We start from the raw sequence: 21539 nt of genomic DNA on the forward strand, positions 1-21539 counted from the left end.
CTGAAAATAAGGCAATGCATCTGATATGACATTATCAGCCCTGGGCACGTGTCTGGAAGAGAAACTGATATTAAAACGTAAATGTAGTACAAATGCCTTTACATACCTCATAACTCTGTGATCTGGAGGATTAGTAAATGATAACATGTATCACCAGCATGTTGTCACACCAGAAATAGACGGTTTTATTAGCAAACTCTGGTCCCCAAATAACCACTGCAACCAAATGAGAAAATGTTCCAAAAATGTTTTATTCTGTGGTATCCCTTTTTGTATCCATATGAACAGTCATTTTGGGGTGCATGACCTGTCTTGGTGAAACACACTCAGATGATTTGGGTGGTACAGGTTTTGTGGTATCTTTAAACCATCTGCAAGTATCCATTTCTCCCTCTACAATGACACTCTATTAAAATGTCTTGGAAACTGTTCCCAAATCCTCCTTCATCTCTCTAGTAATGCTTAGAAAATGGCGAGGTCTATCTGTGCTTGCAGAGGCATTCTGTGCTTTGCTTGCAGCATCTAGACCCAGAACGGCCACCTGACAGGCAAAGGTAAGATGCCCAATTAACAGATTGTAGCTGGTGAAATGTAACTTTTGTGGCCCCCTATCTTTCCTAATCAAGCCCAATAGCTGCAGAAGCTTATCCTAAAGGAGTTAATATACCCACTATGTTATATCTACATAGGTCAGTGTTGTGGAAGGCCCCTTTTGTTTTGTTTTTTTCCTCCTGCTAGGGGTACCCCTAGTTTTTTGACTAGTGCCTCAAAGTTGTCCATCAGGCTAACACACTCATCCAAATTTACCCTGCCCATGTATAAAGTCACCTAAATTATGCACTACCTGCCATAAACCAGCATCACAGCCCTGTGTAGTATTGTACTAAATTTCTCAGATGCCATACAGGATATTGCCCATCCCATGGACATAACTTTATCAAAATAGTGTCCTATAACATTATGGGCTTCTGTTTCAAAGTTGGAAGGATGCACTGGTAGCAGTCAATAAGCAGACTTGATATCACACTTGGCCATCAGTGACCTTCAGCCATAAGACCTAACCGTGTGCACAGACCACAAATCTGGATCTATTCCATTGTTAACAGAGCTACCCCATGAGTATCTCAGGTGGTGAATTAAATGATTATTCACTTGGAACTTCCTTAGGGACCAAGTTCAGGGGAGAAACACATGTTCTGTAGCGGTAGATGATTGCATGGCCCTGTTACCCTATTCTTTAATTCTTCTGTAATCTTTTTCATTACAATATGACCCATTATCACTAGGGATTTCAAATTTTTGGACATAATGACTTATTTCCCCTGTAAAGGGGATCCTAAACTCCTCAGTAAACCTATCCCACAAATATGTCCCATCTATCTTGTTAGCATAATCCAGAGGGACACCTTTAACTCCTCCAGCTTAATTGGAGATGACACTTCTTGTCCAGCCCCGCATTTTCAGCTCACTCCCACCCTTCCTGTGCCTTGGCCCCCATACTTTACTCTGGCCCCCAGAGGTCTATGGGCAGCACCTGACTTACCCATCCATTCTGTTTCACTACTGCAGCCTTTCACGGTTGCTGTGGTAATTGCAGGCTTTGCGGCTCTAAAGCACATTTAGCAAGCATGCCTAAATTTTCAGATGCTACGAAAACTACTTTCATTAAATGCCCAGCAAATGTCATTATGAGCCTCAGGCCTCTGGTGGGCTTGCAACAGAATGAACTGTCAGTATGGAAACCAGCCTGTGGTGTTATCTACTCTAACCATAGTGTCTGATGTGGTGTGTCCCACTGGTTTGTGTTGCTGCCCACAATCTAAACTGTTCCTCATAGATAAACCAAGACATGCCCCATAACATATGATATGCACACTTGATTATATCCATATATCTGAACAGTGCTATCTAGGTAAGCCTCTGCGATAAAGCCCACATAGATCAGGAAGGCAGCTTCCCAGTTTTTCCATGTTCTAGTCACCTTTGGCTGCTTGGGCATTTCATTGCCCTACTTGCTTTGCCCCAACAAAGAGTACGTCTACACTACAGGATTATTCTGATTTTACATAAACCGGTTTTGTAAAACAGATTGTATAAAGTCGAATGCACGCCGCCACACCAAGCACGATAATTCGGTGGTGTGCTTCCATGTACTGAGGCTAGCGTCGATTTCTGGAGCGTTGCACTGTGGGTAGCTATCCCATAGTTCCCACAGTCGCCCCCGCCCATTGGAATTCTGGGTTGAGATCCCAATTCACGATGGTGCAAAAACAGCATCGCGAGTGATTCTGGGTAAGTGTCATCACTCATTCCTTCCTCCGTGAAAGCAACGGCAGACAATCATTTCGCACCCTTTTTCCCTGGATTGCACTGGCAGACACCATAGCATGGCAACCATGGAGCCCGTTTTGCCTTTTGTCACTGTCACCATATGTGTACTGGATGCCGCTGACAGAGGCGGTACTGCAGCGCTATGCAGCAGCGTTCATTTGCCTTTGCAAGGTAGCAGAGACTGTTATCAGTCATTCTGTACCATCTGCTGCTGTCATGGGTGCTCCTGGCTGACCTTCGCTGAGGTCGGCCGGGGGTGCAAAGACAAAAATGGGAATAACCCCCCGGGTCATTCTCTCCTTTATGTTGTATCTAAAAATAGTCAGTCCTGCCTAGAATATGAGGCAAGTGTATCAGAGAACCAGAGAGCACAGCCGCTCTGTGTCAGATCCCACAGAAATGATGAGCTGCATGCCATTCTAGGGAGTGTTCCTGCAACAACCCCACTCGTTGCTTCCCTCCTCCCCCAACTCTTCTGGGCTACCATTGCAGGGTCCCCCCCATTTGTGTGATGAAGTAATAAAGAATGCAGGAATAAAGAGATTTTAGTGAGATAAAATGAGGGGGAGGCAGCATCCCGCTGCTATGATAGTCCAGGCAGTACAGAATCTTTTCTTTAGACATGAAAGGGCGAGGGCTGATGGAGTTCATCCCCAGTTGCTATGATGAGGATGGTTACCAGCCGTTCTGTACCATCTGCCGGGAATAACCAGGAGTCATTCCTATTTTTACCCAGGTGCCCCCGGCCGACCTCGCCTAAGGACAGCCAGGAGCACTCACGGGCTGATGACGAGGACAGTTACCAGTCCTACTGCACTGTACCATCTGCCACCAGGGAAGGGAGGGGAGAGGATGCTGCTGTTCATTGCCCCAGCACCGTGTCTACCAGCAGCTTGCAGTAGTGTCATAACATATTCCCAGATTTGGACCTTAACGTCCAAAATATGGGTGTTAGCATGAAAACCTCCAAGCTTAGTTACCAGCTTGGACCTGGTAAAGCTGCCACCACCCAAAAAATTAGAGTGTTTTGGGGCACTCTGGTCCCCCCAACAACCTTCCCTGGGGACCCCAAGACCCAAATTCCTTGAGTCTCACAACAAAGGGGAATAAACCATTTCCCTTCCCTTCTCCCTTCCAGGTGTTCCCTCCCTGGGTTCCTGGAGAGATACACAGAAGCAAGCTCCGTGAATCTAAACAGAGGGACTCCACCCTCTCCTATTTCCAGTCCTGGAAACACAAGCACTTCCCTCTTCACCCAGAGGGTATGCAAAGTCAGGCTAGTAAATCTAACACACAGATTTCCCCCTGACTTCTTCCTCCCACCAATTCCCTGGTGAGCACAGACTCAATTCCCTGGAGTTCCCCACTAAAGAAAAACTCCAACAGGACTTAAAAAAGAAAGCGTTATATACAAAGAAAAAATACATAAAAATGGTCTCTCTGTATTAGGTGACAAATACAGGGTCAATTGCTTAAAAGAATATTGAATAAACAGCCTTATTCAAAAAGAATACAATTCAAAGCACTCCAGCAACTACACACATGTAAATACAAAAAAAAACCAAACCTATCTTTGTACTTACAACTTTGAAACAGAAGATTAGAAAGCAGGAGATAGAAAAATCCTTCCCATAGCCGAGAGGGACAGACAGAACACAAAGGACTCAGACACAAACTTCCCTCCACCCAGATTTGAAAAAGTCTTGTTTCCTGATTGGTCCTCTGGTCAGGTGTTTCAGGTTACTTCTTTCCAGGTGAAAGAGACATTAACCCTTAGCTATCTGTTTATAACAAGTAGACATATGGTGACTTTGAAAAAAATCAATAAATGATTTTTTTCCCTTTTTCTTTCACGGGGGGAGGAGGGGGACCAAATTTACGAGATATACCCTGAACCACCCCGGACAATGTGTTTGACCCTACAGGCATTGGGAGCTCAGCCAAGAATGCAAATGCTTTTCAGAGACTACGGGGACTGTGGGATAACTGGAGTCTTCAGTCCCCCCTCCCTTCCTCCATGAGCGTCCATTTGATTCTTTGGCTTTCTGTTACGTTTGTCACACAGCACTGTGCTGTGGACTCTGTATCATAGCCTGGAGATTTTTTTCAAATGCTTTGGCATTTCGTCTTCTGTAATGGAGCTGTGATAGAACAGATTTGTCTCCCCATACAGCAATCAGATCCAGTATCTCCCGTAGGGTCCATGCTGGAGCTCTTTTTGGATTTGGGACTGCATCACCACCCGTGCTGATCAGAGCTCCACGCTGGGCAAACAGGAAATGAAATTCAAATAATCTATGATCTATGAAAGGTTCGTGGGGCTTTTCCTGTCTACCTGGCCAGTGCATCCGAGTTCAGATCGCTTTCCAGAGCCTTCACAGTGGTGCACTGTGGGGATACCACCCAGAGGCCAATACTGTTGATTTGCGGCCACACTAACCTTAATCCGATATGGTAATACTGATTTCAGCGCTACTCCTCTCGTCGGGAAGGAGTACAGAAACCAGTTTAAAGAGCCCTTTATATCGATATAAAGGGCCTTGTTCTGTGGACGGCTGCAGCGTTAAATCGGTTTAACGCTGCTAAAATCGGTATAAACACATAATGTAGACCAGGCCTTACTCTCTGTCAGCACCTCCCTGTGCAACAGTGAGATGTCTACAAAGTCACTTCTCAAAATTTTATCTTTAGTTGTCCTGAGAAAGTGAACTCCCATTGAGTAAACCACCCCAGTATAACCATACTTGTGAATGGCACCCTCAGTGCCCTGTTCCTTAGCAGTTACCCCTGGGAAAGCAATTCTGTCCTGGGAATTCACATTCCCAATCAGTGGGTGAGTTGTAGGGTTCTCATAAATTAACATCTCCCTACCCCCCTGTAAGGGCTTCTGCCCCCTGGTGAGGAGTTTGCCTCATGTGATGATCACCTGTCTCCCAAGCTGGAGCTTGGGTTTCCATTAAAACCACTTACAGACCTCCCTCACCTGTGGAAGCTCCCAGCTGCTGCAACAACTGAAGGCTGTGTAATGCCATAACTTCTGTAGAAGATGTGTGTACCCCAGACGTGTCCAACACAGCTCGTAGGAGACCAGATCCCCCACATAGCCTGTTTGCTTGTTCTGCTGTCCACTAAGTTCAGTGTCTCCTGCCCTCTTGGAGGGAGGGGTAAGAGACCACCCTCCCATCTTGCCCACTTTTCCTCTCAGGGGGCCTAGGTGGGAGCAAGTTCCTTGAACCTCACTGAAGTCCCCTTTACAGACACCTATTGCATCATTGGATGGAAGGGACTCACTTTAACACCCTGACCCTGCAATCTGTATTTGGTGCTGATAAGAATCACCACAACCAATCATGTCGCTCTCCTCTTGCCATCTGTTTGTTCAAGTGTCCTGGCTCTGGGCAACCCATTACACCTTGTAAGCCTTGTATTACTGCAGAAACAACTTTGGAAGCAACTGCCCAGACAACCTGAATCAATTCTTTGTTGGCATCCCTGCACCCATACCCAGCTAGTTCACCACAGGGTGTGTTTGTTTCCTTTTAGATCTGTACTTCCCAGTAAAGGGATATCCATTTGGTAGATGCAGACCACTCTGGGATCTGCCAGCTGTGGTCCTGTGTCCAATCCCTTGCCCATGTGGCAAAGATCCTACCCCCTGGTTTCCTGTGGTCCTTCGAGCGCCTCTTGGTCCCCCATGAGCTGGGTGTGGAACTCCTTACCCCATAGGCTCTAACATGCCTGCTATGACCAGCAGGAAGGTGGGGGGACACCCTCCTTCCTGTTTGTTACAGCCCTGCGCCAATGAGCTGAAACTCTCCTTTTCTTCTTCTGCTGCTCAGGAGGGGGGGGTCTCTTTCCCTCCTTTTGCTGTTCTCACCAATCTGCTACTTCATAGAATCATAGGACTGGAAGGGACCTTGAGAGGTCATCTAGTCCATCACACACAGAAGGCAGGACTAAGTATTATCTAGACCATCCCTGACAGGTGTTTGTCTAATCTGCTTTTAAAAATCTCCAGTGATGGGTAATTTATTCCAGTGGTTAACCACCCTGACAGTTAAGAAGTTTTTCCTAATGTCCAACCTAAACCTCTCTTGCCGCAATTTATGTCCATTGCATCTTGTCCTATCCTCAGAGGTAAAGAACAACAATTCTTCTTCTTCCTCTTTTTAACAACCTTTTATGTACTTGAAAACTGTTATGTCCCCTCTCAGTCTTCTCTTTTCCAGACTAAACAAATCCAGTTTTTTTTCCTAATAATATTTTCTAGACCTTTAATCATTTTTGTAGCTCTTCTCTGGACTTTCTCCGATTTGCCCACATCTTTCCTGGAAATCTGGCACCCAGAACTGGACACAATACTGAGGCCTAATCAGCGAGGAGTAGAGCGGAAGAAATACTTCTCGTGTCTTGCTTACAATACTCCTGCTAATACATCCCAGAATGACATTAGCCTTTTTTTCCCTTTCTTTTTTTTCCAAACCATTTTACACTGTTGACTCATATTTAGCTTGTGGTCCACTGTGAACCCCAGATCCCTTTCCACAGTACTTCTTCCTAGGCAGTCATTTCCCATTTTGTATGCATACATGGCGTCATGAGAGAACAAAGTGATTTAGTTCCTGCTGTTCTGCCTAGTCCAGGTGAGAGAGGGCTTTTCCTGCACCATTGTGGACCTAAATAGTCTCCCCTCTCTTCTAGTCATCTGATGTGGAGGGGATGGGTCAGCATCCCTATGCTGACCGTGTCTGAGGCTGGTATAACAAGTCACTCTCTGGCTATCTACCCCCTAAAGGAGCCATGCACCTTTTTCTACGCACCAGACAATGGCACCCACAGTATAATGGGCTGTGAAGTTATCTTGCTGTAGCCAGATACCAGACATCTTGGTTTGTCTCCCTGCCATAGTGGACCTATCTGCCGCTGCTTCGTGCTCTCCCAACAGAGCGGGGTTAATTTGATAACTGCGCATACTTTCTGTAGTTATATAGAGCTTGGCAGCAGAGGGCTGGTGAACCAGGATTCAAGTTCAGCTTGCAGCTTGAAAAGTGGGGATCCAGAAGTGTAGGTAGGTGATTTAGTTGAGACCCAGGGAGTGGGGCCAGGCTGCATAAGTCCATTTCTGAATATTTTCAACAATTTTCATAAACGAATTTTTGCAGCTGAGCTGTGTTTGGGTGGAATAGGATTAAAGAGTATGACATGACAGTAATTATGTTACTATAATAGCAATATAACATACACTCAAAGGGATTCTCTGGATCTTTATTTTTTTAAGTGTCCTGTCTCTTAAAACTAGTGAGGTTTGCAGCTCTTCTTGTAGTTCTATAAACTGTACTCTTGAGGTCATTCTGTGCCAAAAGATTTAAAATTTTGCACACAATATTTTAAAATTCTGCAAGCTTTACTCGTAAATAAATAAATGCAGAGGCTCCAACATGGCAATGGGAAGCACAGGGCACTGGCTGCAAGAAGGTGGGAGATCACACTGCAGCCCTCCTACCCCCAGGACATGCTCAGCGGTGAGGCTGCAGCTGACCCTGACATAGTACAAGGTCTGGGTCCCAGAAATGGCCTGGGTCCCAGAAACACCCTGGGACCCTGCCCCTGTGCGCCAGGTACACCAGGTGTGGAGCAGGCAAGTTCAACCAGGCAGGATCCAAGTGTGAAGGGGCTCGGTGTGGGGGTATCCAGGGGTGGGGTGAGAGGATTTTGTGTGGGACAATCTGGGTGCAAGCCCTCAGTGGGAAGTCTAGGTGTGGGAGGCTCTGGATGCACTGAGGCTCATTGTGCGGGTTCCAGGTGCAGGGGCAATAGGACTCTGCAGGAGTTTCCAGGTAAAAATGGGTGGGGCTCAGTGGAATAGTCTGGGTGTTGGGGTCTCAGTGGGGGGGAATGTCTGGGGAAGTGGAGCTTAGTGGGGTGGGGGTCTGGGTGAAGCTAGTTGGGGGTCAGTTGCATGGGGGTCTGGATGTGGGGGTTAAAGGTGGTGCAGGGAGTGGGGCATCAGGGTGGGGGTTTGAGTGCAGGGAGCTCACTGGGGGTGGGCTGGGTGCAGGGGGGCTCCAAATAAAAGGAGTTGAGGTTCAGTGGGGTTTGTTTGGGTATGGAGGGCTAAGGGGATTCTGAATGTATCAGGTGAGGCTTTGCAGGGTTGTCTGGGTATGGGAGGTCCAGATGCATAGGGGGAGCAGCTATCGGGGGATGGGGGAGCAGCTCCCCATACAGTGGCCCCTCCCTCCACAGCTGTGGAGCGATGGTGGCAGGAAACAGGGGAGGATGCTGAGCTTCCAGAAGCTGGGGGAGGTTTCTGGGGGTTCGTCTGACAGCCCCAGGAACTGCTTGCAGGGGAAAAGGAAGTCTTGTTTTCTCCTGCCTCCAGCCCAGCTGGGACTAGCAGCTGATCCCAGCTCAGGGTAGGAGCCACTAGTTGGGGTGTCCTCAGCCCTGCGGTAATTTGACTCTCTGTCAGCTGCTCCTGAAACGATGTGCCTTCACTGCTAGGGAGTAGTGCATGAGTGCTCTTGTAACTTCTCTTTGCTTTCCCGTCAGAAAGTTGATTTTCTGCAGGGAAGCAAAGAAATCTGTGAGGGGAGTGAATTCTGCGCATGCACAGTGGTGCATAATTTTCCCAGGAGTGAAATTGATGCTTTCTGAGGAGCTTTACATATTAACTTGCCAAATATGTTTGCTTGAAGTAAATTATTGTAGCAACACATAAAAGTGCTACTTTGTTGCTGATATCTAATTAAAAACTTTGGGAAGCATGCTGTTTAGAAGTAATTCTTATGGCCTACTTCCTATATTTCCATTCCTGTTTGTTAACAACATTTGGCTGAAAACAGTGCCTTCCTTCCTTATGGGTTGTCTTGCTAGTGATGCTTATTCTCCACCTGAAGACTTAATACTCTCTTTTGACCTCACAGTTAATTGCTCTGGAGAGCACGATCTCCCCTTTTTTGCTAGGGAGTGAGCCACAAGAGCAGAAACAAAAATCCACTTTTCATGGAAGTCTTCTAATTTAAAAATATCGTTCAAGATACAAAAAATACCTCCTAAATCTCCAGCCATCCATGGTGTCTTTGGGGAAAATAGAGTAGACGGGATATGAATTTCTAACACGTATTTTAAAAAAAAGGCTTGTTTTTTAAAAGTTTCAAGTCTCCTTTCTATATTCTGAAGGAGAGATGGGTGGGGGGAAGGCACAAGCCTTTTTTTTTTTTTTTTTCATTTGCAAATGACCTAATGCTAATCCCAGGCCACAGCCAAACTGAAAGTCAGTGACAATGTTGCCTGAGTTTAGACTCCAAGGGCAATCTCCACTCTAAACATGTTTTTTGATTTAGAAACAACCTAAAACAGGATTTATTATTCAATATTGTATTAATGGGAATGCCAAATAATAATGAAGCATCGCAATCAAATGGAATGAACAATTGGCGAATAACATGGGTTACCTACAGATGTATTTGCTACATTCAGTTAAAGAATGTTAATACGTTTGTCTCTTTACTTGTGTTATATTGAAAGTGTCAACAAAGTGTACTAACTGTTACTGAGCAGGATTAGTTTATTTTTTTCCATAGCACCTAAAAAGGATTAACTTCCTAGTATCCCCTTAATAATCACAGTAATGAGACTGCAATAGAATTCACTAACTTTGACTGTACTTAAAGACCTATAGCTTTCCTGAATCATAAAATATCCAAGCAACAAATGAGAAAGATTATTAAGGTTCCTCAGTAGATGGAGAGAGCTGCTACATCCCTGGGCAAACTTTCATTAGTGATCTGTCTCTAGAGAAAGAAGCGTCATAGTTGAAATTCTTAGCTTAAAATGTAAGCATTTATAGTTGTGTACTTATAAATAAACCACTTGAATATGATGGTTCTTATGGAGCAATATTAGCATATCCTGAGTCCCTAAACAGAGCTGAATGTGTGCTTTAAAATTCTTCAGTAACCTAGAGTACTTAAAACAAAATACCTGGCTGTTATACTGATCTTGCACAATTGTTGATTCACAGTACTTTCTGGTCACCAAAGCTTTGTGACTGAATAACTTTATGCTGAAGGCTCAGTTGCTTATGGTTCATACAACAAATACTAAACCGTTCAAATACAGGAACATCTGAGTAAATGCCTGCTAAATATGAAAGGCAAAACAAGCTGAAAAAAATATTCTGTTTTAGGTGTAAGCCAGAGACTGTGTTAATTAAAACGTTTCCATTGTTTCCCTTTGCCAATTTTTTGTTTTGGATAGAAACAATGTTGGTTGAATTTTTAGCTTTAAAAGCTTATGTGTAAATTCTACTTCTGATATATTGCATGCTACTTTGGTACTCCATCGAGCATCTAGTATATTATTGGTGTTTCTGGTTGAAATGCCCATGGCTAGCAATTTTTAAATAGGTTGTAGCAATCCGGAAGTCAGTTGGAATGCTCTGTTGAAAACTGGGTAGGCAGAGGGAACCTGAGCCCTTGGGTATTTATCCCAGAGTTTGCTTGCAAAGACTTTTTCCTCCTACCTCTTGCTATATACTTTTTTCTGAAGACAAAATATGCTGAGACAGCATTTAGGCAATTTCTTATCTAGTTTCTGTTGCATACTGTTCTCCTAGGCCACACTCAGTACCTCCTACTATAGTTCACATGATCAGCATCTGGTCTTCTCAACCAGCTGCATTTCCTTGTCCGTGTTTAGCACTCTGTGTTGGGAATATGTTGCCATATATTCCTTTAAGAGGCAAATAATAACTTGGAGTAACAATGTCAGTTGTGACAGATATGGCAATTTCCTGCTATATCTTCAAAAACTCTTTTTGAAATAAGTTTAAGTATCTTTGGAGTCCATTGTATTACATGCAAAGGTTCTTGTGGGCCAGGATTCCATGTAATCTCTCTAGGGGAGAAATGTGAGGTGAACCCTTGGAAGTATTAAGAAATTCAAAGGACTGTAGTGAACCATGTTAGTCCCAGAAGTTGTTGTCTGGAAGAAGTGTCCGGAGGTTTGATTTGGAGAAATCTCATGATGAATGTAAATTCCCCACTTCCAGTAATGCAAAAACCCAGCCTTTTGAAGCTACGTCCTGAGGAATGAGGTCTGGTCTACTGATTACCTGTTACTGGAGTCTCAAAATCAAAGGCCCAAGCTGTATAAAGGAAAAACAACTGTATATACTCATTCATTAGCCTGTTCATTTATAAGCCAGCCCCCCAAAATGGATAGGTAAAAATAGCAAAAACGGTATGACCCTTTCATAAGCCGAACCTAAATTTCAGGGGTTGGAAAACTTTTGGCTCCCGGCGTCAGAGTAAGCCACTGGCAGGTTGGAACGTTTTGTTTACCTGGAGCAGGAGTAGGCAACCTATGGCACACGAGCCAATTTTTAATGGCACACTGCTGCCTGACGGAGTCCCAAGGATGCACAGCCAGTGAGGGACAGAACCCCCCCCCCCCCCGAGAGAGGAGCCGCCTTAGCCACCGGCCCATGGGCTCCCACATCCCCTCACCCACTGAGGAGCCCTGCCCAGAGGCGTGGAGGGGCCACTCACCTGGGCCGCCTTGGTATAGCCGGCCATGGTGGATTGGTGGCGCACCGCGGGAGCGGGTTCGCTGTGGACCCAGTCCCAACTCCTGGCGGCAGTAAGCAGGGGTGGTGAAGACAGGAGAGGCCAGTGGCGGCAGCAGCAGTGACGGCTGCTGAGCATCCCCAGGAGGAGGCACCCGGCCGCAGCCATGGATCAGTACCTGCTGTTCGCGAGCTGGGAGGAGCAGAGAGCCCGGCGGCGCTGAGCGCGTAGCAGGTGCCGGCGAGCAGGAATCGGTGGTGGCCAGAGACCCCTGGGGTGAGGAGCTCGCATTCCGTGGGGTTATGCGCCGCCTGGGGTGACTCTTCCAGGCACAGCCAGAGGGGACTCTCTTGCTGGGGAGTGCTAGTTGTGCTTGTGCGGTGCGCTGCAGGGCCCCGAGTGGGTGAGTGGGAGGGGGCTCTTCCCTGACACACACACACACACACACACACACACACACACACACACACACACACACACACACACACATACATATATGACCCCAGCCCTGACTCTGGCACCCCCCTGCCCTGACTCTTGAACCCCCTCACATACCCTGCACCCCCCACATCCCCATCGTGAGCACCAAATGGGAGCTCCTGCACCCCTCTCCCCATTCCCACCTGCACCCCTCACACCAGATGGGAGCTGCCCAGGTCAGTGCCCCCACACCCAAACCTCCTGCCCAACCCCTGAGCCCCCTTCCTCATTCTAGCTCCTGGCCAGACCCTTCACCCCCAGCCCTGTGCTCAGTCCACTCCCACCCTCAGCTCACTGCAGAGAGAGGAAGAGAATGGGCCAGAACCAGGGAGAAGGTAGGTACCCACTGTATGTGGGCAGGGCCAGGACCCCAGACTGGCAGCGGGCTGAGTGGGCCCAGCAGCCAGGATCCCGGCTGGCAGGAGCCAGCGGATGGAACCCCTGAGTGGCAGTGGGCTGAGCTGCTCAGCCCACTGCCGGTCTGGGATCCCAGCTCCGGCCCCGCACAGCCCGCTGCCGGTCTGGGGTTCTGGCTGCCAGACCCTTCCCAGCTGGGGTCCCGGCTGCAGGCCTCGCTCAGCCTGCTGCCAGCCTAGGTGAACAGAACCCCAGATCAGCAGTGGGCTGAGCGGGCCGGCAACGTAAGAGAAACATTTTAATTTAATTTTAAAAGAAGCTTCTTAAACATTTTGAAAACCTTGTTTATTTTACAATACAACGCTAGTTTAGTTATATAATGTATAGACTTATAGAGAGAGACCTTCTAAAAAAACATTAAAATGTATTACCGGCACGTGAAACCTTAAATTAAAGTGAATAAGTGAAGATCCAGCACACCGCTTCTGAAAAGTTGCCGACCCCTGACCTGGAGCATCTGCAAGCATGGAGCCCCTCAGCTCCCTGTGGCCACGGTTCGCCGTTCCCAGTCAATGGGAGCTACGGGAAGTGGCAACGCTTACCACAGCTCCCATTGGCTGGGAACGGCAAACCGTGGCCACAGGGAGCTGAGGGGTTCCATGCCTGCAGGTTCTCCAGATAAACAAAATGACAGTGTATTAAATATTCTATTCAATTCAATGATTCCATAGAGTTAAAAATCATAAAATTTTGATGTAGACCTGTTTATAAGCCGACCCCTGCTCTTTGTTGCGTTACTTTATTACCAAAAATATTCTGCTTATGAATGAGTACATATGGTAACTTATTTGTGGGGAGAGTGGGCTAGTTCTGAGCTAAAGCTGTTAACTTGTAATCACAGAAGAAAACACTTTTTATGGGGTTTGAAAGACTGACTCCTACTAGAGCCCCTGCTGTAGCTTGGGAGTGATCTCTGTTAAGATTATTAGGATGTATGTGGTTCTTTTATTGTTTTTAATACATTTTCTGTGTAATGTTTTCACCTTAAAAATAAATGTGCTTGCTTATAAAGGACTGTGTGGTAACTTATAACTACAAGCAACTGTAACTGCCAGCAGCCTTTGAAGAGAAAGCAAAGCGTAACTGCTGGCCTATTTAGACAGTCTGGCTTGCTGGGAATATCACTGTATGAGGCAGGGAAAAACCCTAGTCAGGAGAGAGACATGCTCAAATAAATGTTAGTCTCAAAGGTGCCACAAGTACTGTTCTTTTTGCGGATACAGACTAACACGGCTGCTATTCTGAAACCTGCCTAAGAAATATGATGGCTAACTAGCTGGGAACCTAGAGTAGGTGCCCTTGGTGGAATATAGAGGAGGAATATAAATGTAGTTGCCCTTAACTGTGACTGCAAATATCCTTTATATCTAACCTAGATTATGTGAGACTTTAAGAATAGAGTAATGGACAGGACTCAGGAGACCTGGGTTCTATTCCCAGCTGTGCCACTGATCTACTGGATGACCTTGGCCAAGTCACACTAGCTATTTCTTCCTCAGTTTCCCATCTGTAAAACTGGGTTGTTAATGCTTTGAGATCTACAGAGGAAAAGTTCTATATAAAAGCTTGTATAGATATAAGTATTGTTATATTTAATATTGTATTACATTTTTGCTTAATGTTGACAAATTGGAGTTACACCTCTACCCTGATATAACGCGGTCTTCGGGAGACCAAAAATCTCACTGCGTTATAGATGAGACCGCGTTATATCAAACTTGCTTTGCCCCCGTCCCCGTTCCTTGTTCCCTGACCGTCCCCTCCAGAGACCCCTGTCCCTAATTACCCCCAGGATCCCATCCCCTACCCAACCCCCCTGTCCCCTGACTGCTCTGACCCCTATCCACCCTTCCCTGCCCCCTGACAGGCACTCACCAGCAGTGGTGGGAAGCAGAGCAACCTGGTCCCAGTCCGTTCCACCCTACCAGCTCCCAGCCGCAGCGCTCCGCTTCCCGCTGTCTGTGAGTGCGGAGAGGTTGGGGAAAGGATGCCTCCCCACACTCATCTGCGGCGGAAAGCAGAGCGACGTGGCCCCAGCCTGCTCCGCTTTCCTTGCCCCCGGCCCCAGCTGTGTTGCAGAAGGGCGGCTGGAGAAAGGTCCTGCCCTCACCTGCAGTGGGAAGCGGAACGCCACGGCTCAGAGCTGGCTGAGGCTGGGCTCCTCCACCTCCCGCTGCTGGTGAGCACAGGGAGGTTGGGGAAAGGACGTCCTCTACACTCGCCAGTGGTGGGAAGTGGAGCAATGCGGCCCCAGCCCACTCCACTCTGCCACCTCCCAGCCGCGGCACTCTGCTTCCTGCCACAGGTGAGTGCAGGGAGGTTGGGGAAAGGATTGCCCCCCCCCCCCCATACTCACATGTGGTGGGAAGCGGAGCGCTGCAGCTGGGAGCTGGCAGAGTGGAGTGGGCTGAGGCTGCGCTGCTCTGCTTCCGCTGCTGCTGGTGAGTGCGGGGAGGATCCCTTCCCCCAAGCCTCCTCGCCCAAGCAACACGGCTGGGGCCGGGGCGAGGGAATCAGAGTGGGCTGCTCCCGGCCCCCCACTAATACCCCAGGCCACTCTGGGACTGCAGGGCCCCCAAAAGTGCCTTCCCACAGCTCCTGCCCCCCAGACCTTGTGGGGGGGGAGCCCCTGACTGCCTCTGAGACCCTCTGCCCCTTATCAAAGCAGAGCAGCATGTCAGAGCTTTACCGTGTTATATGTGAACCCACATTCTAGAGGTGTATTAGGTTGTAGGTCTGTCTTTCTTGCCTTTTCCCACCTAAATTAGCTCATTCAGATATTACTAATTTCATTGACTGACTAGTATCTGCTGGAAACTATTATGCATCTTAAGAAACATTTTGTTTAATGATTAATTTGCTGCATCAAGCAACACTTTTATTTATGTAATAGATATATCTTAACACATATTATTTTTCACTAAAAAACTATCTTCTTTTAGTTGACCACAGCCGAGTTAAACTGACTTTAAAAACACTCCCGCAAGATTCAGACTATATCAATGCAAATTTTATTAAGGTATGTATTAACATCTGACTACATTAAAATACCTTCGGAGTTTTGATTTCATGGAAATGCAATTTTAATCTCTATTTTACAAACCTTATGAAATAAGAACTCAAATCTTACTATAGAACATTTCCAGTTGGCATAATTTTATTTAATTTTTGAACATGTTGGTGTGTACTTTGAGTTAATGTCTAATGTTACTTTATACTATACATTGTACTTTTATTTAAAAAAAAAAAAGTTAATTCGGAATTGGCTAACCTATCACTATTTCAGCAGGTCTGTCATTCTGTTGAGATATAGTTCCAGGTAACATTTATAAGAAACTTCTCACAGGAAAATGATAGGATATTTTAAGATTAAAAAATAAGATGTATATAATTTGCGTATTTATTATAGAATATTCAAGCACATGTCAACGTATCTCTACATCTCCATCCAGTGGTAAGCCTGTGCAAAGGCTCACCACTGCATGGAGATGGTAGATATGGAATATTTATATACAAATCTTCTATGTTTTAGGAAATGTTTGATCACTATTGGGGAGCGGGCTTATTTTAATACAATAAAAGTAGCATTCTTTCTGAAAACCTACTTTTCAGGTAGTAGAGTCATGGCAGGATGCTGTTATGCTTTGCCTTTTGCCTGTATGATCTGAAGTGACAATTCTTAAATTTTCCTGGAACTCTGATCCACTTTTCTTCAGTGGGCATGCTTTTAATCTCTAATTCTTCCTTTTTTTAAAAAAGTTTGTCCACTTGGACGTAAATTTGATTTGAGCAATTTTTAACAAATATTTCAAAGTTCAGTCAAATTTTTATGTTCATTGTCTGGGAATATTTGCTTTTGACTTAAAAATAAAAATATTCTGACTAAAACAGTCTTGTATAACTTATAAATTGAAAAATTGAGCTTTGAAATGTAACACTAGTTAAAAGAAGAAATGTAAACACTAGTAGTAGTAATCAAAAAATTATAACTGAGTTGCAAAATGAATTGGATAAATTCATGGAGATAGATCCATCAATGGTTACTAGCTGAGACAGTCAGGTGTGCAACCCCATTCTCTGGGTGTCCCTAAGACTCAGTGCCAGATGCTGGGACTGGACCACAGAGGATGCTAGATCACTTGAAAATTGCCCTGTTCTTTTAATTGATTCTGAAGTATCTGGCATTGGCTGCTGTTGGAAGTGAGGATATTAGGCTAAATCAACCTTTGGTCTGACTCAGTATGGCCATTCTTATGTAAATAATTGTGCATGTTTTCCTAGAACTTTGTTTGGTGAGCAAACTTAATATGAAGCATACTTACAGATTTAAATATTAAGGTTTTTTTTCATTTTTTAAAAAATCTTAAAAGCAAGGGAAATATTGCAGAATTGGAATTTCCATACAAACTTTCCTTTTTTAAAAAAAAATACAAAAAAAAAATTAGACTCATTTTTTTTTTATGCTGGCATAATAATGTAAGAACTTAACAACTGTGAAATCCTGGTCCATTTGAAGCCAATCGGGGTCCATCTACACTGTAGCTGGGAGCATCTCACCCAGCCTAAATAGATGGACATGTTCTAGCTCTCCTTGAGCTAGCACATTAAAAATAGCAGGGTGGATGTTGCTGCACAAGATAGCCACCTGAGCTCAGACGCGTTGAGGTAGGTGAGCTTGTTACTGGGTGGCTAGCCTGTGTTGGAGTATCCACTCTGCTAGTTAGAGAGAGAGAGAGAGAGAGAGAGTGTGTGTGTGTGTGTGTGGCATGAGCGCATATCCATCTACCCTGGCTGGAAGGCAGCTGCAGTGTAGACATACCCTTGTAAAATTCCCATTGTTTTACCCCCTTCTTTTACATCAAGTTAGCTGTTTGGAAGTGTGGTGGAGGCTATTTTTGCCATCTTTTGGATATGGAACAAAATATGAGTTTGCGAAAGGACGACACAGAAAAGAGATTCTAGTTATACATTTAAATTATGAAAGTTTTTTTTAATCCAATACAACCAGACTTCTCTTGTGAACATTCAGCTGTTTCTCTCTTTTTTGCAATTTTAGGGAGTACATGGGCCACAAGCATATGTTGCTACCCAGGGACCATTAGCAAATACAGTAATAGATTTCTGGAGAATGATATGGGAGTACAATGTTGCAGTAAGTACCCTACTTCTCTTTTTAAACTTGTTAAATACATACACGGTGATGAATATTGAGCAACTAAGAATCCATTTTCAGAGTCTATTGAAGGTGTTGTTACAAAGGAATGTTTACAAAAATTGAGCAACTTGGACTTCTGCCAAAAATGCTACAGACTGGCTAAAATCATAATGTCCTACAGTGTGGAAACAGAACTTGTTTTTTATAGTATGAATGAAAATTGTGGGAAAACATTAAATTTAAATATTGCCAATAAAATTATTTTATTGTATACAAACAGCTCAAATGCATCGTTAATCATTTTCCTGGAATAGGGTTTACCACTCTGTCAGTCCATACTAGACTGACTAATCGGTTTCAGAAATAATAGTTCAAACATTTAAAAAAAGAGAGAGAAAGTGTGCTTAGGAGTAGTCTTTCTCTTAAGAGTTCATGTAGTGATATAGTTTTGCACTGTTATGAATTAAGTGAAAGCTTTAGTACTATGAAACTCATCTCTTTTCTACTAATTCATGAGCCTTTCAGAAGGGTACAACTTTATCATTCATAAATTTTCATAACACAAGAAAATTTAAAATATTCTATTTTAATGTTTACTAATTAAAAAAGTGATTTAGTGACTGGGGAAACTTGATATTACTCCATAGTACAATGAATAGTTTAACATTTAAAGATTTCCTATCTGGAGGTTTAAGGTAAGACACACAACTCCAAAATAGCAGTAAGTTACATTTTAAAATTTTGAATATTTCTTTAATTATGTATGATCAGTGTAAAAATCTGTCCTGGTTCTTTCCAGGCTATTTAATTAAGCCAACTATGGCTGTGTTTGCCTGCAGAGCATATAACCACATACGTTGTATATAAATGGCAAGGTCAATCTATGTAAGAACTTAAGTATATAACTTTTATAGACTGACTTCTCTCACTGTTAATTTAAAAACATTGGGATGGCAATGAATACAAATAACTGATGGACTAAGAAATTACTATTGCTATTTGAGTAGATTAGCAGTAAGTGATAAATTCAGACACTGTTTAGTATTTAAATAGTTAATATTAAAAGTACATCTGCATCTGTGCAATTCTTAATATGCATAACTTGTGTTTAGATTTTAACAGAGGTTTAAACACTCTAGTAATAGGCAGTCAAAGAGTCTGAGCACTTTCTCAAATGGCAAAGTTCTGAACTTTTGTGAAAGGTGTTAAAATGTTAACTTCCTGTAGTTATATATTTCTTCCTTTTTCAGATAATTGTAATGGCCTGTCGAGAGTTTGAAATGGGACGGGTATGTATGCTAAAAAGAGAAATATGAATAATTTATTGCAGCCCCACTTACTAGAATGATATTTTAATTATTGAGACTTTTTACGTAAAGTCAGTAACTACAAATATAGCTCAATTGCACTGAGTAAAAGAGCCGTTATTCTTGTCATTCTTTATGGAGAAAGTTCACAAACCTACTTCCATGAGCTGAGTTGTGTCAATATGCAGAGAAAATGAGTGAATTTGGCCACTTTTTCATTGTAGAAAGCAGCTGTTTTCTGGTAACTATGTACCACAATGCTAGCCAGGTACAACCTGAATAGACTCCAAGCTAATATTTATTTTTCCCTATGAATTAAAATAAACTAATGGTAGCTGTACTGCTGGTCTTCTCACTGTGGAGATTATCGTGCTCCTAGTGCAGTTTTAGGCATAAAAAGGCCCATTCATCAAATAAGGAATCTTGATTTTGAGTCCATAAGAATCCCTTGTCAGATTAGGAAACAGGAAGGGCTGATATTGCTCTGTCATGCTCCCTAGCTTAGTGAGTATTTTCCAGTGCCATGGGAAACTCTGTGCAACCACTATTGCTAACCCTGTGCATTCACAAAAAAATTGAATCCGGCTCCAAAAGATCATGAGGCTTTAAATAAATAAATCTCCCTTTTACAAATAATCTCTTGCTTATATATTTGTTGGTCTTCTGTTTTTTCAAGTCCTTAAGGTTCGTTTTCAAAATTAGGACAACATTTTTTTTTAATAGAAAAAATGTGAGCGGTACTGGCCTTTGCATGGAGGAGAAAGTGTAACTTTTGGACCATTTCAGATTTCTTGTGTAAGTATAACGTTTTGTGAAATAATATTTTTAATGGATTTATTGCTGTACATTTTAAAGAGCTCTTCCTATTATCGTATGTATTCAGTAGCACAGACTCTGAATGCTTTTTTGTAATCATGTGTAAATTTTAATTCTAAACATGTAACATGTTTTTAAAACTCACCTTTCTCGTTGTGGGCAGAACAGGCCCTAGGTGGTTTCACTGTGGCTACTAATTCTCAGTTCTTTATTGGGCATCCCTAGTGACATAAGACACTGTCATGCCTGGAGGACTTTAGTGTTTCACTTTATTCTATTCTATTAGTAAAATGTGTACTTACTGTATGTTGTGGAAAATTCATGTTTCATATTTAGCAAATCACTGCAGAGAGGTGAATAACTTTTATAGCAGTCCACATTAATATTAAATATTTGTTTGAGTGCCAGCATTGTTTGTTTGACACTGCACAAGGCACAAATGGTCCCTGGCCTGAGCTTGTCATTTAAAATTCAAAAATGGATATTCGTATACTGGGAGACCAGAAAACGGTAACACATTTTGTTTACTAAAAAAGGTGTGGGTATAGTAGTATGTTCAAGGGCCCTTCAAATGCAAACTCACTTGAAATACCTTTTAATAGGGAAATGAGAGTGCATACTGGGATAAAGGTGACATTTGTGGCATGGGTTGGCTGCCGTATAAGGCATCAGGAAAAGGAAGAAAATAAAAGGAGAGGTGAGGCTGCCATCACAGGGAGTGAAAAGGGTAAGGAGAGACACAACAATATAAGCAGAGACTGAATTGTGTCCCATCTTGGAAAGAAAAATAACCTTAAATTTGATTCAGTAAATGATGGAGATTAATAAAGAGATTCAGATGGAGGAGAAACATGATCTGAGTGCATGGCAAGGAAGGAAAAATTGAAGGAAGCAAGTTAGAAAACAGGGAGGCCAGAGAAAGTTAAACTAAGGCATGGAGAAGCGTTAGAGGTACAGGGATGCATTTTGAAATATCCTAGAGAAAGAAGTGACAGAATTTGATGACAGCTTAGTTTTATGGGGAAATTTCATTTCTAAATAGGGTAGCCTCTGGCCAAGATCTTAACTGATTTTTTTTAAACTCAAAATCCTTTCATTTTTTTAAAAAACATGGTAAAACATGTATCAGAGGGTAGCCGTGTTAGTCTGGATCTGTAAAAGCAGCAAAGAATCAACTGAGCTTCAGTTCATCTGCAAATTTGACACCATCAGCTCAGGATTGAACAAAGACTGTGAATGGCTTGCCAATTACAGAACCAGTTTCTCCTCTCTTGGTTTTCACACCTCAACTACTAGAACAGGGCCTCATCCTCCCTGATTGAACTGACCTCGTTATCTCTAGCTTGCTTGCTAGCACACATATATATACCTGCCCCTGGATATTTCCATTACATGCATCTGAGGAAGTGGGTATTCACCCACGAAAGCTCATGCTCCAAAACGTCTGTTAGTCTATAAGGT

At 43.8% G+C, this 21539-nt stretch overlaps 1 protein-coding gene across 3 annotated transcripts in view; it reads left to right on the forward strand.

The window, feature by feature from the left end:
• PTPN12 (protein tyrosine phosphatase non-receptor type 12) overlaps positions 1-21539 on the forward strand; it is a 166057-nt gene that overhangs the window by 68366 nt on the left and 76152 nt on the right. For all 3 annotated transcript variants that reach the window (XM_030557090.1, XM_030557178.1, XM_030556997.1), the window contains 4 exons: positions 15743-15819; positions 17857-17952; positions 19206-19244; positions 19986-20057. In XM_030557090.1, coding sequence (XP_030412950.1) covers positions 15743-15819; positions 17857-17952; positions 19206-19244; positions 19986-20057 — 284 coding nt within the window. The remainder of the gene's footprint in view (positions 1-15742; positions 15820-17856; positions 17953-19205; positions 19245-19985; positions 20058-21539) is intronic.

The sequence above is a fragment of the Gopherus evgoodei genome, chromosome 1, assembly GCF_007399415.2.
Source record: "Gopherus evgoodei ecotype Sinaloan lineage chromosome 1, rGopEvg1_v1.p, whole genome shotgun sequence".
Taxonomy (NCBI): domain Eukaryota; kingdom Metazoa; phylum Chordata; order Testudines; family Testudinidae; genus Gopherus; species Gopherus evgoodei.